This window comes from Berghia stephanieae, chromosome 6 (genome assembly GCF_034508935.2).
Source record: "Berghia stephanieae isolate SIO BIC M18660-M18661 chromosome 6, UCSD_Bste_1.3, whole genome shotgun sequence".
Classification (NCBI taxonomy): Eukaryota; Metazoa; Mollusca; class Gastropoda; order Nudibranchia; family Aeolidiidae; genus Berghia; species Berghia stephanieae.
The window spans coordinates 43,662,539-43,677,255 of record NC_088365.1 but is presented as its reverse complement, the minus strand read 5'-3'; the positions used below and the strand labels follow the sequence as shown (position 1 = coordinate 43,677,255).

The 14,717-nt window shown below is 41.3% G+C and overlaps 1 protein-coding gene across 1 annotated transcript in view; it reads left to right on the top strand.

The window, feature by feature from the left end:
• LOC144975078 (protocadherin Fat 4-like) overlaps positions 1-14,717 on the top strand; it is a 181,129-nt gene that overhangs the window by 132,893 nt on the left and 33,519 nt on the right. The window contains exons 54-59 of the mRNA XM_078918777.1: positions 677-883; positions 9,724-9,948; positions 11,163-11,378; positions 13,087-13,191; positions 13,564-13,695; positions 14,319-14,645. Of these exons, the coding sequence (XP_078774903.1) occupies positions 677-883; positions 9,724-9,948; positions 11,163-11,378; positions 13,087-13,191; positions 13,564-13,695; positions 14,319-14,645 (1,212 nt within the window). The remainder of the gene's footprint in view (positions 1-676; positions 884-9,723; positions 9,949-11,162; positions 11,379-13,086; positions 13,192-13,563; positions 13,696-14,318; positions 14,646-14,717) is intronic.

The following is a 14,717-nucleotide window of genomic DNA, read 5'->3' as shown; positions in this document are numbered from 1 at the left end:
CACTAACACAACCGCTATAATCATTATCATCATCATCTTAATCTTCATCATCATCTTATTCTTCATCATCATCATCATCTTAATCTTTATCGCCATCATCATCTTCGTTCCAAGGTTGAGGGGGCAATTTGAGGGTAAGCTCTCAGGAAAGGCATTTTACACATAATTTCCATGTCCCTTTGGAGATGGATGTTAAATTCGGAGTTATTCAGGTGCAAAGCGATATTGTCCGAAAATTATACTAATGCCTAACATGATACATGTCTTGTCCTTTACGTTTGATGTGTGCTGTTTCATCATTAGAAGATCATAAAACAAACAAAAACAAGTGTCCAGAGTATGGTGTTTGCAGTTCATTTTAATCCAGACTTTTTTTAACTTGTGCTTTTCTATCCAATGCCATGTAGATTTATTTTTCAGGTTATCTCAGTTTCTACAGCAATAAATGGATAGTAGCAATTATATGCTACCCTTTGGATAGGGGCAATAGTCTATTGTGAAGTCTTTCCACCAGATGTAATTACAAAACACTGCTAGATGGACAACAGGTCCAAAAATAATCTGGCCTGCAAGCGAGATTGATTTTTGGTCCTTTTACTTGAAATGCGAGTGCTCAATCAACTGAAATATTGGTAGTCTTTGTTATAAGCCGTAATAGATTAAAAATTTGTTCCAGGTAAACTATCTGTAGGGGGCAGTGGCTTTGACTATGAGACAGTGACCAGTCATACTGTCGTAATCCAGGCAAGTGACCAAGACACCCCAACTCCCAAGACAGCCCAGATCTCTGTTGAAATCACCATTAATCCCATCAATGAACACAACCCTGTCTTCACCGCCGCATCGTCTGGTCCTTTTAGTGTGTCTGAAGATGAAAGTGTCGGTAAGACTGTTTACATCATGATAATATTTTTTAATGTTTTTAAAAAAATTATTGAAGATGGCTTTTGATCCCAAAACGTTATGTAATTGGTATTTTGTTCTATTTTATGAAGCTGTTGCATTCATTTTTGTACATAAACATTTTACAGTCCACAGTATCTAGCAGCTTAGGAGTCACTTTAAAAATTGTCTGTCATCATTTGAGGGTAGCCGTTCATAAAGCAAGAAAACTTTTTCTATCAATTATCCTCATAGATGTATTTTTATTTATTCATGTATCTTGTATATTAAAAACTTTGCTGATTTGTCGATTGCGTTGCATTTTTTAAAAGAGAATACTGCAATCAAAAGTCTAAAACGGTAAGGGCTGCCTGAAGCCGGTGATCGTAAAATACTAACGAAAGAGTGAAAATGGAAAGGCTTCGTATGGGAACAAAACAGACAATGGACGTTTCGGGTACAAACCCTTCGTCAGCACAACCACACACAAATAAACGTGGAAAACAAATAAAATATAATGTAAAATAACTTGTATCGTCTGTACTCAACGTTGCAGTATGAATGAAATGTTAGCGTGGCGTGGGTAGAGGATAGGGTGCCCCAGGGGGTTGATCTAATTGATAAGCAAAGGTCAGCGTCAGGGAACAGAACTTTCCAGACTATAATGGAAGATAAAAGACATATTGGTAGTAGTAGTAGTAGTAGTAGTAGTAGTAGTAGGAGTAGTATTAGTTGTAGTAGTAGTAGTAGTAGTAGTAGTAGTAGTAGTAGTAGTAGTAGTAGTAGTAGTAGTAGTAGTAGTAGTAGTAGAACGCTGTAGTGGAACAGTAGGGGGGGGGGGGGGTTGGAGGGGGCGAGGTGAAAGGGTCACGGCGGAGGTTGGGGTGGGGGGGGGGGGGGGGTTGTTGGATGAGCGAAGGTCGAATCTTCGCGAAGGAACGATGTGATAGTAAAGTGGAATACACCAATAAATAGATAGATGGATAGGCAGATAGATAGGTAGATGGTCAGAAAAGAGGGGAGAGAAGGGAGAGAGAGAGAGAGAGAGAGAGAGAGAGAGAGAGAGAGAGAGAGAGAGAGAGAGAGAGAGAGAGAGATTAATAAAAGAAAAAAAAATTAAAATAAAAATTTAAAAAAAAAAAAAAAAAAAAGGGGGGGGGGTGGGGAGGGGGGGGGGGGGTTGGTTTGAGGCCGACCGGTAGAGAGGGGGAATCAGAGAGAGAGAGAGAGAGAGAGAGAGAGGGGGAGGGAGAAAGAGGGAGGGGGGGGGGACAAAGAAAGAAAGAAAGAGAGAGAGAGAGAGAGGGTGGAGGGGGGGTGAGAGAGGGCGAGTAAACAGCCGAGTGATAGCTGGGTCTATATGTATATTAATGGATGAAAAAGTGGATGATTGGACACAATGAGAGAGAGCTAGGAAGGTAGATGACTATGAATCGGTGGATAATCAGTAGATAGATAGCTAGCTAGCTAGCTAGCTAGATAGATAGATAGATAGATAGATAGATAGATAGATAGATAGATAGATAGATAGATAGATAGATAGATAGATAGATAGATAGGTAGGTAGGTAGGTAGGTAGGTAGAGTTGTACTTTTAGTAGTATGAACAGTAGTAGTAGTAGTCGTAGTAGTGTGTAGTAGTAGTAGTAGTAGTAGTAGTAGTAGTAGTAGTAGTAGTAGTAGTAGTAGCAGTAGTAGTAGTAGTAGTAGTAGTAGTAGTAGTAGTAGTAGTAGTAGTAGTAGTAGTAGAAGTAGTAGAAGTAGTAGTAGTGGCAGCAGCAGTAGCTGTAGTGGCAGAAGTGAGAGCAGCAGTGGTGATGAATATGGGTGACGTTGACATCTAGTGGTGGTCAATCCTGGTGTTGAGTCCGCGTGGAGTCAGCGTTCCCAACAACTTGATCAGGTGAGTTTCCCTACGTCGACGGGCGGAAGTGTCCGAATGGCAAAAACTGAGCACACACACACGCACACACTGTACATCGCAGTGGTCTGGCAGATTGAAGTGTCTGGCCACTGCTGTGTCTGCACAGTTCGATATGTCACGCAAGTGCTGCACGAATCTGTCACCCAGCCTCTTTCCGGTCTCACCAACGTAAGCAATCCCACACAGGGAGCACGTAATCGCATAGACTAGATTACGGTCAGTGCAAGTAAACGGCCGCCTGATGTCCCAAATCTTGTCTGGAAAGCTGACTCTGTCATACTCCCACAGGTGCCCACAAGTCTTGCATCGGGGTCGCATACACGATCTGGCTTTAGGTCCATCCCTAGGTATGGGTTCCAGGCGGCTTCTGACAAGGAGATCCCTCAGGTTACGATCCCGTCGATATGCTACCAACGGGGGTTCTGAGAAAACTCTGTGGGTGTCTTCGCCCGCCTGGAGGATCCCCATAGTTCTGCAATAGGATGTTCCTCACTTGATCGGCATGGGGGTGATGCGTGAGGACTAAAATGGGACGCTGTGTCTCCTGCTTCCTGGCATTGCGAGGCTTTATTGCTGCTTCTCTCGACACGAGGCTGGCTTTCCGGACAGCCTTAAGCAAAACCCTTTCGGGATATTCCCGTGCCCTAAAAAAATCGAGCATGCGATCACGTTGAAGCGCAAATTCATCATCTTCCAGACAGAGTCTCCGCAAGCAGAGTATCTGACTGAATGGGATGGAGTCTTTGCACTTCACCGGATGGGATGACCGATAGAGCAGGTAGCTGTGACTGTCCGTTTCCTTGTAGTGTACAGTGGTCCGTACTCCCGTGCTGGTCAATACAGCCTTGATGTCCAAAAAGTTCACCTCAGAGGTTGAAATCTCATAAGTGTACTCTATGGACGGGTGGAAGGAGTCCATCGCTAGGATGAACCCTTTCAACTGGCTGTGGGTCAATGACATAATGCCGAAACAGTCGTCAATGTACCTTTTGAACAGCTCGGGGGCAGGTCCACTGTACTGATGGAAGAAGGTTTCCTCAAGGTAGCCCATGAAGAGGTTAGCATATGAGGGACCCATCTTGGTGCCCATCGCAACACCTGAGATCTGATGGAAAAATACATCATTGAACTCAAAAGTGTTGAGTGTGAGCACAAGTTCGGTGAGCCTCACAATGCTGTTGCTGGAAATCCCTGGTAATGGATGGCGGTCGACGAAATGCCTGATGGCACGCAGTCCGTCAGGATGCGGTATGGATGTGTACAGTGCCTTCACATCCATGGTGAAAATTAGCCGTGGACGTTCACCCTGGAATCGAATTTCGTCAATGACACCAAGAGCATGGTTAGTGTCCTTGATATACGATGGCAGGGTGAGAACTATACGTTGAAATACCGCATCGAGGAACTGCGATAACTTCTCAGTGGGGCACGAGATAGCCGACACAATCGGCCTTCCAGGTGGAGTGTCAGACAATTCCCGGATCTTGTGTATCTTAGGGAGCATGTAAAAACATGGATTACCTAGGTCGCTGGGGTCGTGTTTAAGGACCTCTGCTCTACTAGGTAATTCTCCCTGCGATACCAAAGACTGGATTGTCTGGTGGACTCTGGTGTTGTTAGCAAGTGTTGGGTCCGAAGTCACTTTCTCATAAAATATCTGGTCACTCAATTGCCTGTGGCCCTCAGCTCTATAGAGCTCAGCGTCCCAAACAACTACGGCCCCTCCTTTATCAGCCGCTTTGATCACTATATCACGACGTGATCTAAGTGATCGTACGGCAGCCCATTCAAGACGGGTGAGGTTAGACCTCTTGATAGGTGTGGGTCGTAGTGCCTCTATCTGTCTAAGACAAGTCTGGATAAACAGGTCGAGTGTAGGGGACTTGCCAGGACTAGGAGTCCAGTTTCTTTTACGTCGTGAGAAAGCGGCAAACGGATCCTCAGGGTCACGGTCATAGTCATGGTCACGTTCATCATCTTTGAAGTGATACTTCAAGCGTAAAATACGCATGAAGCGACGTACATCCGACTCAATGCGGGACTGGTCGGACGTTTCTTCGCAGTGGGATGAACTTGAGACCTTTCCTTAAGACCGATTCCTCTGCACTGCTCAACTGGATGGTCGGGGGGACAGAAACCACCAGCCGGTGGTTGTTGTGGTTCCTACTGGGGGGGATAGCTCCAACATAATCCATCACGTGGGTGGGTTCGCTGGTGGGTGGGGTGAATTGATCGCTTCCAGACTGGTCCCCGGCTGTTGGAGGGACTCCCAAACCACCAATGGTGACTGGCTGGTTATGGGTGCCATTAAGAGCAGTGGGGCCAGAGGAAGGTTCAATGGGTGAATCCACCGATGGGAGTGTTGCCGAATGGGAAGGGAGGTTATCGTCAAGATGTGCAATTCTGTTAGGAAAGAGAGCATCTAATTTACTGGTTTTGACATAATTTAAGCATGCATGGTAATGTTGATTACATAAATGTATGAATAACCTAATGGCTTTGTAAAGTAAATGATTATGATAAGTACGATGCCTCAAGCATGTGGAGGATGTGTCGATGGTGTGTGTTAATTTGGATATCTGTTTGCGAAGGATGTCTGTAGTAAGTCTAAGTCGTTGCATGGCACACTTGGATTCTAATTCCAGAAGCTGGGAGAACTGGGATGAGGTTAGAGAGCTTAAAGAAGGGTGGAAATGTGAAACGAATCCTTTAGGGGCCGTGCGTTTCCTAAGGCAGTACATTAAGAAATTCAAGTGGCTGCTAGCTCGAGTTTTATAGAGGGTGGCGTGGGCGAGAGTGTAGCCTACTTGAGATAGGTGGATAGGGAAAGAGGAAAGAAACGTACGAATGTCCCGTAATGAAGAGCGCAAGAGTTGCTTGGGAGATGTATGAGGCATGGTGAAAATAGGGAAAGAGGGCGAAAGGCTAAACGGATGAGTAAGGTAATCAATAAGTATAGGTAAACTGGAGAGGCGAGTGAATGAGAGAAAGGAAGGGAGGGATAGACTGAGAGGTGTGGTAAGAGAGAGGTAGTGGTTGAAAACGTGGGTGTGGTGAAAAATAATGCTGAGATGTAAATGATAAGGAGAGTTCAATGATGTATTTTTCCATCAGATCTCAGGTGTTGCGGTGGGCACCAAGATGGGTCCCTCATATGCTAACCTCTTCATGGGCTACCTTGAGGAAACCTTCTTCCATCAGTACAGTGGACCTGCCCCCGAGCTGTTCAAAAGGTACATTGACGACTGTTTCGGCATTACGTCATTGACCCACAGCCAGTTGAAAGGGTTCATCCTAGCGATGGACTCCTTCCACCCGTCCATAGAGTACACTTATGAGATTTCAACCTCTGAGGTGAACTTTTTGGACATCAAGGCTGTATTGACCAGCACGGGAGTACGGACCACTGTACACTACAAGGAAACAGACAGTCACAGCTACCTGCTCTATCGGTCATCCCATCCGGTGAAGTGCAAAGACTCCATCCCATTCAGTCAGATACTCCGCTTGCGGAGACTCTGTCTGGAAGATGATGAATTTGCGCTTCAACGTGATCGCATGCTCGATTTTTTTAGGGCACGGGAATATCCCGAAAGGGTTTTGCTTAAGGCTGTCCGGAAAGCCAGCCTCGTGTCGAGAGAAGCAGCAATGAAGCCTCGCAATGCCAGGAAGCAGGAGACACAGCGTCCCATTTTAGTCCTCACGCATCACCCCATGCCGATCAAGTGAGGAACATCCTATTGCAGAACTATGGGATCCTCCAGGCGGGCGAAGACACCCACAGAGTTTTCTCAGAACCCCGTTGGTAGCATATCGACGGGATCGTAACCTGAGGGATCTCCTTGTCAGAAGCCGCCTGGAACCCATACCTAGGGATGGACCTAAAGCCAGATCGTGTATGCGACCCCGATGCAAGACTTGTGGGCACCTGTGGGAGTATGACAGAGTCAGCTTTCCAGACAAGATTTGGGACATCAGGCGGCCGTTTACTTGCACTGACCGTAATCTAGTCTATGCGATTACGCGCTCCCTGTGTGGGATTGCTTACGTTGGTGAGACCGGAAAGAGGCTGGGTGACAGATTCGTGCAGCACTTGCGTGACATATCGAACTGTGCAGACACAGCAGTGGCCAGACACTTCAATCTGCCAGACCACTGCGATGTACAGTGTGTGCGTGTGTGTGTGCTCAGTTTTTGCCATTCGGACACTTCCGCCCGTCGACGTAGGGAAACTCACCTGATCAAGTTGTTGGGAACGCTGACTCCACGCGGACTCAACACCAGGATTGACCACCACTAGATGTCAACGTCACCCATATTCATCACCACTGCTGCTCTCACTTCTGCCACTACAGCTACTGCTGCTGCTACTACTACTACTTCTACTACTTCTACTACTACTACTACTTCTACTACTACTACTACTACTACTACTACTACAATTACTACTACTGCTACTACTACTACTACTACTACTACTACTGCTACTACTACTACTACTACTACTACTACTACTACTACTACTACTACTACTACTACTACTACTACTACCACTACTACTACTACGACTACTACTACTACTGTTCATACTACTAAAAGTACAACTCTACCTACCTACCTACCTACCTATCTATCTATCTATCTATCTATCTATCTATCTATCTATCTATCTATCTAGCTAGCTAGCTAGCTAGCTATCTATCTACTGATTATCCACCGATTCATAGTCATCTACCTTCCTAGCTCTCTCTCATTGTGTCCAATCATCCACTTTTTCATCCATTAATATACATATATACCCACCTATCGCTCGGCTGTTTGCTCGCCCTCTCTCACCTCCCCTCCACCCTCTCTCTCTCTCTCTCTCTCTCTCTCTCTCTCTCTCTCTCTCTCTCTCTCTCTCTCTCTTTCTTTCTTTCTTTGTCCCCCCCCCTCCCTCTTTCTCCCTCCCCCCTCTCTCTCTCTCTCTCTCTCTCTCTCTCTGATTCCCCCTCTCTACCGGTCGGCCTCAAACCAACCCCCCCCCCCCCTCCCCACCCCCCCCCCCCTTTTTTTTTTTTTTAAATTTTTATTTTAATTTTTTTTTCTATTATTAATCTCTCTCTCTCTCTCTCTCTCTCTCTCTCTCTCTCTCTCTCTCTCTCTCTCTCTCTCTCTCTCTCCCTTCTCTCCCCTCTTTTCTGACCATCTACCTATCTATTTGCCTATCCATCTATCTATTTATTGCTGTATTCCACTTTACTATCACATCGTTCCTTCGCGAAGATTCGACCTTAGCTCATCCAACAACCCCCCCCCCCCCCACCTCCGCCGTTACCCTTTCACCTCGCCCCCTCCAACCCCCCCCCCCCCTACTGTTCCACTACAGCGTTCTACTACTGCTAGTACTAATACTACTACTACTACTACTACTACTACTACTACTACTACTACTACTACTACTACTACTACTACCAATATGTCTTTTATCTTCCATTATAGTCTGGAAAGTTCTGTTCCCTGACGCTGACCTTTGCTTATCAATTAGATCAACCCCCTGGGGCACCCTATCCTCTACCCACGCCACGCTAACATTTCATTCATACTGCAACCACCATTGAGTACAGACGATACAAGTTATTTTTCATTATATTTTATTTGTTTTCCACGTTTATTTGTGTATTGTTGTGCTGACGAAGGGTTTGTACCCGAAACGTCCATTGTCTGTTTTGTTCCCATACGAAGCCTTTCCATTTTCACTCTTTCGTTAGTAATCAAAAGTCTCCAGTGAAATAGATGGAACTGTGAGCTAAATTTGAAGGTGTAACTTTTTGTTGTGAAAAGCAGGTTTGAGCTGTGAAAAAAAAACTTAAATTGTAGAATGCATGTTTTACATTCAAAAACTTGCTTACTTTTAAAATTTAATTTAGATACAACATGTTTGAGCCTTTCAATCAAAACTCTCCAGTAATTTAGTCAGAATATAATATAGCCTAATTGCAGTGGCATCTCCTCAATAGACTGCAAATGAGTTGTAAAAAAATATGTATCATAGAATTGTTTGTCAATGGAGTCACCCAGATGTATTTTCATATCTCAATGGAAACAAACATGCTTACTGTAGATTAAATGCTTTTCTTTTTTAAATCAACCTCTATCCATTAGTACCCAGAGTGGGCAGGGGGTACATACTGTGTCTTCTATCCCCTTGTAACTGTTTTCCAACATGCTTTCTGTCTTTGTCTTGGAATGAGATTACTTGGTTTTGTCCTGGCCCTGTCCGGAGTCCTAGCTCAGAGGGAAACAGTCAAATGCATAGTTATTATTTTGGGAGATGATATTTTTTTTCCTTGTTAATCATGTCTCTGTTATGTATTATTATATTTGTTATTTTCAATGTATAATGTAAGCATTTGAGTGTATTACTCTTTGTTGGATTTTGAGCTTGTGTCCGGATGAGACTTATAGGTGATCTCAAACTAAGTACATTGGTGGTATGCTCTTGGAATCTACATCTGATCCTTATTTGTTCCTAGTTGTAATTCTAGAAGTTTTTACTATCCCATTTTCTTCCTTTTTACTGGCGCTGATATAACCTAAATGTGTTGCGTGTCGTAAAACCCTTAAAAACAAGTAGCCTCTGATTGATAAAAAAATATATGTTCTTTTAACAATCTTTGTTAATCAGGAGGTCTTAGGTTTGATCTCCAGTAGAAGAAATTTTTTTTCTTGTATTTTTCTTTCTGCTTTGTCTGGCACCTGGCAGACAGAAATGGAAGTCTTTAGTAGATACCTTATGGCTCAAGGCTTGACGAGGATTAAATAATTTATTAAGTTTGGAATTTTTTATCACACACCTTTTCAAATTTATATTCTTAGTCCTTTAGTCATTTGTTTGTTTTTACAACTTATTCATTCATTTCAAACTTTACTCTACAGGCTACTCTATTGTCAAGGTGTCAGCGACAGACGCAGACAAGGGAGAATCACATGGCACTGTGCGTTATAGCCTGGAAGGAGGAGATCCACTGGGGCAGTTTGGTGTGGATGCAACCACTGGTGATCTCAAATTGATGAAAACACTAGATAGAGAGACAACAGCTTCTTATTCACTCAATATCAGGGCCTCTGATGATGAGCCAGGATCTGCTGGTGTTCGAACAGGTTTGAACCTGTGATATCTAATTTGATATAAGTGGACGTGTTATGACATTGAAATTGCATCATTTGAATAGGTTCTCAAACAAATGTGTAGATAGAAATCAAATGTTTAAGGATATATGTTTGTTTAGAAACCATAATATTCAATTTTAGTGTTTGTTTAAATGAGCTTTTATATAGAGCAATGTCCACTTACCACGCTCAATGTGATTACAAGTGATTCCTGGCCAACAACAACACTTAACATGTGGGACAGGACATGACGCCTGTTAGGTGATATTACAATTTTCTTCGGACAAAGATAGCACTGTTAATGGCCCAGATACTCATTTTACACCTGAGTACAGTGAGAGAAGGTGAATAAAGAGCCATCTCCGAGGACTCAATTATGCGCCGAGCGAGGCTCGAACCCAGGTCCTTCCGATCCGAAAGTGAGTGTCACACCACAAGACCGCATAGCCGCAAAGAAAACATTATCTACAAACACAGACACAAACCTCTTTTGGTTAAAACACAATTACGATCTGTTTATAGTAGAAAATATTCACACCGTCTGCTGTAACTTTTGGTCAAAGTCTGATTTTACTCGGATTACAACTTTTTATTAATCTTTCTCCAAGAAGAGTTGATGACATTATTTTCTGGCTATCAGTGCATATTTTTTTTTTACACTATTTCTTCTTTGTGTTTTTCTTGAAATTTGAAAAGGAAATATCTATATAATATCTTAAGTTTGTATTTTCGTCAGTCTAGACATAGTTTATGTACCTTCGTTACAGGGCATGAAAGAGAAGTACTCTCATCATCTGTAGTTTAATGATCTCATCTTTGATACGTGTTACAGTGAGGCAGCATTTCAACTTTTAATAAAATCAAGCAGTAATGAGTGTGGTCAGCTAGTGGATGTGTTACAACTTACTCAAAATTCTGACCCAGCGTTGTTTTCTTGGATAAGGCACTTTTCCTACATGTCCCATTTGACTCAGATCTGTTGGATGCCTGACTATAGTCAGTGATAGATAGATGTTGTAAGAGTAAGAGCGATAAGACAAAAGGTGACTTGTACTGAAATTTGATTCCTTATAGTCTGCTTTGGGATTAAATTATGAAGCAGTATGAAGAGTTTTCACTATTGTAAATTAATACAAATTTATGCTTTTAATTTGAAAAAAATATTTTAGGAATTGACAAATGTTTATTCCTTTATTGTTATCCAGTGGATGTTACAGTAACAGTGAATGTTGATGATGTAAATGATGTAATCCCAACCTTCAACCCATCCACCTACTCTGTCAACGTCTATGAGGCTGCCCCATTCGGCCCAGCAGTGACCCTAGTACAGCTGACCGTGTCAGATGGGGATGCCGGAGTCAATGCTCAATATGATATCACCATAACTTCTGGCAATGGAGAGGGAAAATTTGCTATCTCAGGTCAGACCTAAACCTTAAACCATCATTTCATATTCATCTTGTTATTCTTTTGTAATATCATTTTATATACTGTGTGGCTCCTTTTCTCAGGGGTACGATGTCTCGTCCTGTCATAAAATTCAAGCATTCAGTGGCTGGATGGGTGACTGATCATCACGTTGTGTCCTTGGGTAAGGCACTATACTCTTTACCTCATACGAATGACTACACAGCCAGTATCGGATATTGTAAGAAAATTAGTACAAAACTGACATCTGATAGGTAAATGGTTCTGTATGAAATGGAAGTATGGTTCTATATGGCCCGCTGTGGGAATAGATGAAACCTCGTACAGCTCATTGGTCTTGGTGAATCCATCGAAATGTGCTATAAAAATGTTCACATTTTTATTTATTCTAATCAGTGTCCCAATAGTTCAGCTGGTGACACCTCACAAGGAAAGAGACAATATTTGATCCTGGATGCAGTCGAGGGTTTTTCTGGTTTATCCATTCAGCTGTAGCTTGCTTGATCTGTGAGATCTTGTGGGAAGTTCTTTTTAATAAACTAATTCAAATGTTGATGCTGAAAGTTCAAAGAAATAAAAAAACAATTAAAAAAATTAATTTGAAGCTTCAATTATATATACAAAGACACAAATGATGTGGATGTTTTGAGTTTCCCCTTTGTCAGTGAATCACGATGAAGGAGACGCTAAAGATGAATGGGAGATGAGAGGATGGTGTTGTTAAGGAAAATTTAGAAAACATCAATGTTTTGTTTTTCACCTTAACAGTGCCACCCTATTATCTCCTATTTGTCTGTAATGTCTCATTGGTATATTCCTTAACAACCCCATCCTCTAATCTCCCATTCATAGTGTCCACATCAAACTGTACATTTGTATTTGACAAAAAAGATATTAATATTCTTTTGCATCTGTCTATATCTTAAGTGATGTATTAATGCTCCCATAGTGGGCAGGGAGGTACTTACTGTGTCTTCCAACCCCTATATCTGTTATCAAAATTGCTTTCTGTCTGAATGAGATCACTTGGTTTTGTCCTGGCCCTGGTCGGATACCCTGGCTGAGAGGCGAATGGTCAAATGTATAGTTATTGTTTATGATTTTTTTTCCTTGTAATTCACCTCTCTGTTATGTACTGCATTATGTTTTGTTTACGTATTATATATGATTTGTAAACATTTGAGTGTATTCCTCTTAATGGGGACCTGTGCTTGTGTCTGGATGAGACTTTTAGGCGATGTCAAACTAAGTACTTTTATAGTGTGCTCTTGGAATCTACATTTGTTTCCTTTTTGAACCAATTCCCCTTTGTCTTGTCTTTTCTTGGGTGATTTAATTGTAATACTGGAACTTTTTACTGTCCCATTTTCTTCCTTTTTACTGGCACTGATGTGACCTTAATGTGTTGCAAGCGCCGTAAAACCCTAAAATCAAAACAAAACGCTGTATGAATGCTTTTATTGTATTTGTTGTTTTCTGATGAGGGATTTCAAGCCTAAAATGTTACATAGGTAGTTTGTCCATATTTGAAGCTGTTTTATCTATTTTTATACATCTTCTTTTATCATCCACAACCACTAGCTGTCTAGTTTTCACTTTGTCCAATGTTGTTGAATGGCAAGTCTGCCAAAGCCAAAAGCCTAATTACATCCCATTTTATCAAAAATGTTTAATGTTTACTTTGATTATATTCCAATGTAGGCAACGACGTCACTCTGGTAGCAGCTCTAGACTATGAGACAACAACATCCTATGATCTAGTCTTGCAAGCAGCTGACAGGGGAACCCCACCGCTCAAATCTACAGGTAAGTATTAAACATTTAAGTAAGTTTATATATTTTAACAAATGTTTAAGTCAGGTAAACATATTCCTTTAGTTATAAAAGTCCAAAAAGATGTTTGTAATATTATCTTATTATTCAGAAGAAGAAAAAAAATCTTTTGTATCTTTCACTTTTTATTTTCTGATGAAATTGCTTAAATCCTTTATTTTTTTAGATCGTTAAAACTTGTTTGAAACCTTTTCACCTATTTTTGGACCAGATAATGATAGTCGGAATCTTACACTCTAAAGTTATTTTTTTATATAAGTTTTTATTAAGAAAAGAAATATTTTTAAAAGATTGTATATATAGACAAATGTAATAAATATATTGTATTCTTCATGCCATCTTCAGCCAGGGTAGCCGTCAATGTTCTCCCTGTCAACGAGAGAGCCCCACTGATGGACTCAACTAGTAGTGTTACCAATGCAAGCATTGCCGAGAACGTTGCTGTAGGATCTATTGTCTATGATGCCAATGCCACAGGTAAGATTTATATCATTTCTATTTTTCAAATTTTAGGGGATAATGAGCGACTTCCATGCAATTATCAGACTTGGTATGAATCTCTGTTCTTTCCAGAAGATTACTGGCCTCTTTGTCCACTCAACAGCAGCTGTAAAGCTAGTTACAAAATAGATCGTATGAAAAATAGTCTGCAACACACAGAGGATAACAAGCAATTGATACTGTACGTTAAATCCCTGAGAGTAGCATTTTCGTCCTTAGAAAAATCCTTTGCTTATTATTGCAACATGTCGAAATATCAAATTCTGAACTTTCAAAGCATGCTAAGTTTTAACCTGTATTTTTCTATTTTGCATTCAATATAATAATTTGATATAATTTGTATTCATATGCTTTACTAAACTTTGAGCTGGCCAGAGGTTCGCATTTACTACATAGTGATTTAAAAAATTGAAATTTCACCATTTTAAAATTTAAAACATTAAAAACGTAACTTTTTAGACATTTTTCTTTCTTTCATGCACTTAATTCAAATTAATTTCATCTGTGTTAAAATATACAGAGCACTGAGCTCTAGTGAGGTTTGTTATCACAACAGAGTCTGTTTTTCTTTCTTTTTTTTTTGTTGTTGGTGTAATCAGACATTGACAGTGGCGTTGATGGCCAAATTACCTACAGCATTGACAGTGGGGTGTCTGGAGGGGAGTTTTACATCAACCCAACAACTGGACAACTAGTAGTCAGTTCAACATTAGACTATGACACTGCACCAAACACTTACAACATCGTACTGAGAGCAAAGGATGGACAAGGATTATCGTCAAACACATCTACTGTTTCTCTCAGCATCACGCTGATTGATTTTAATGATAACTACCCACAATTCTCCTCTTCCCCGATTGTGTTGAGTGTACAGGAAAATGAACCCCTGAATTTTATTCTAGGAAAAGTGACAGCGACTGATCTGGGTAGGTACTGTCGGTTTAATTTAGTTTTCTGCTATATAATAATGATATGAAGGACTTTATATAGCACCCAAA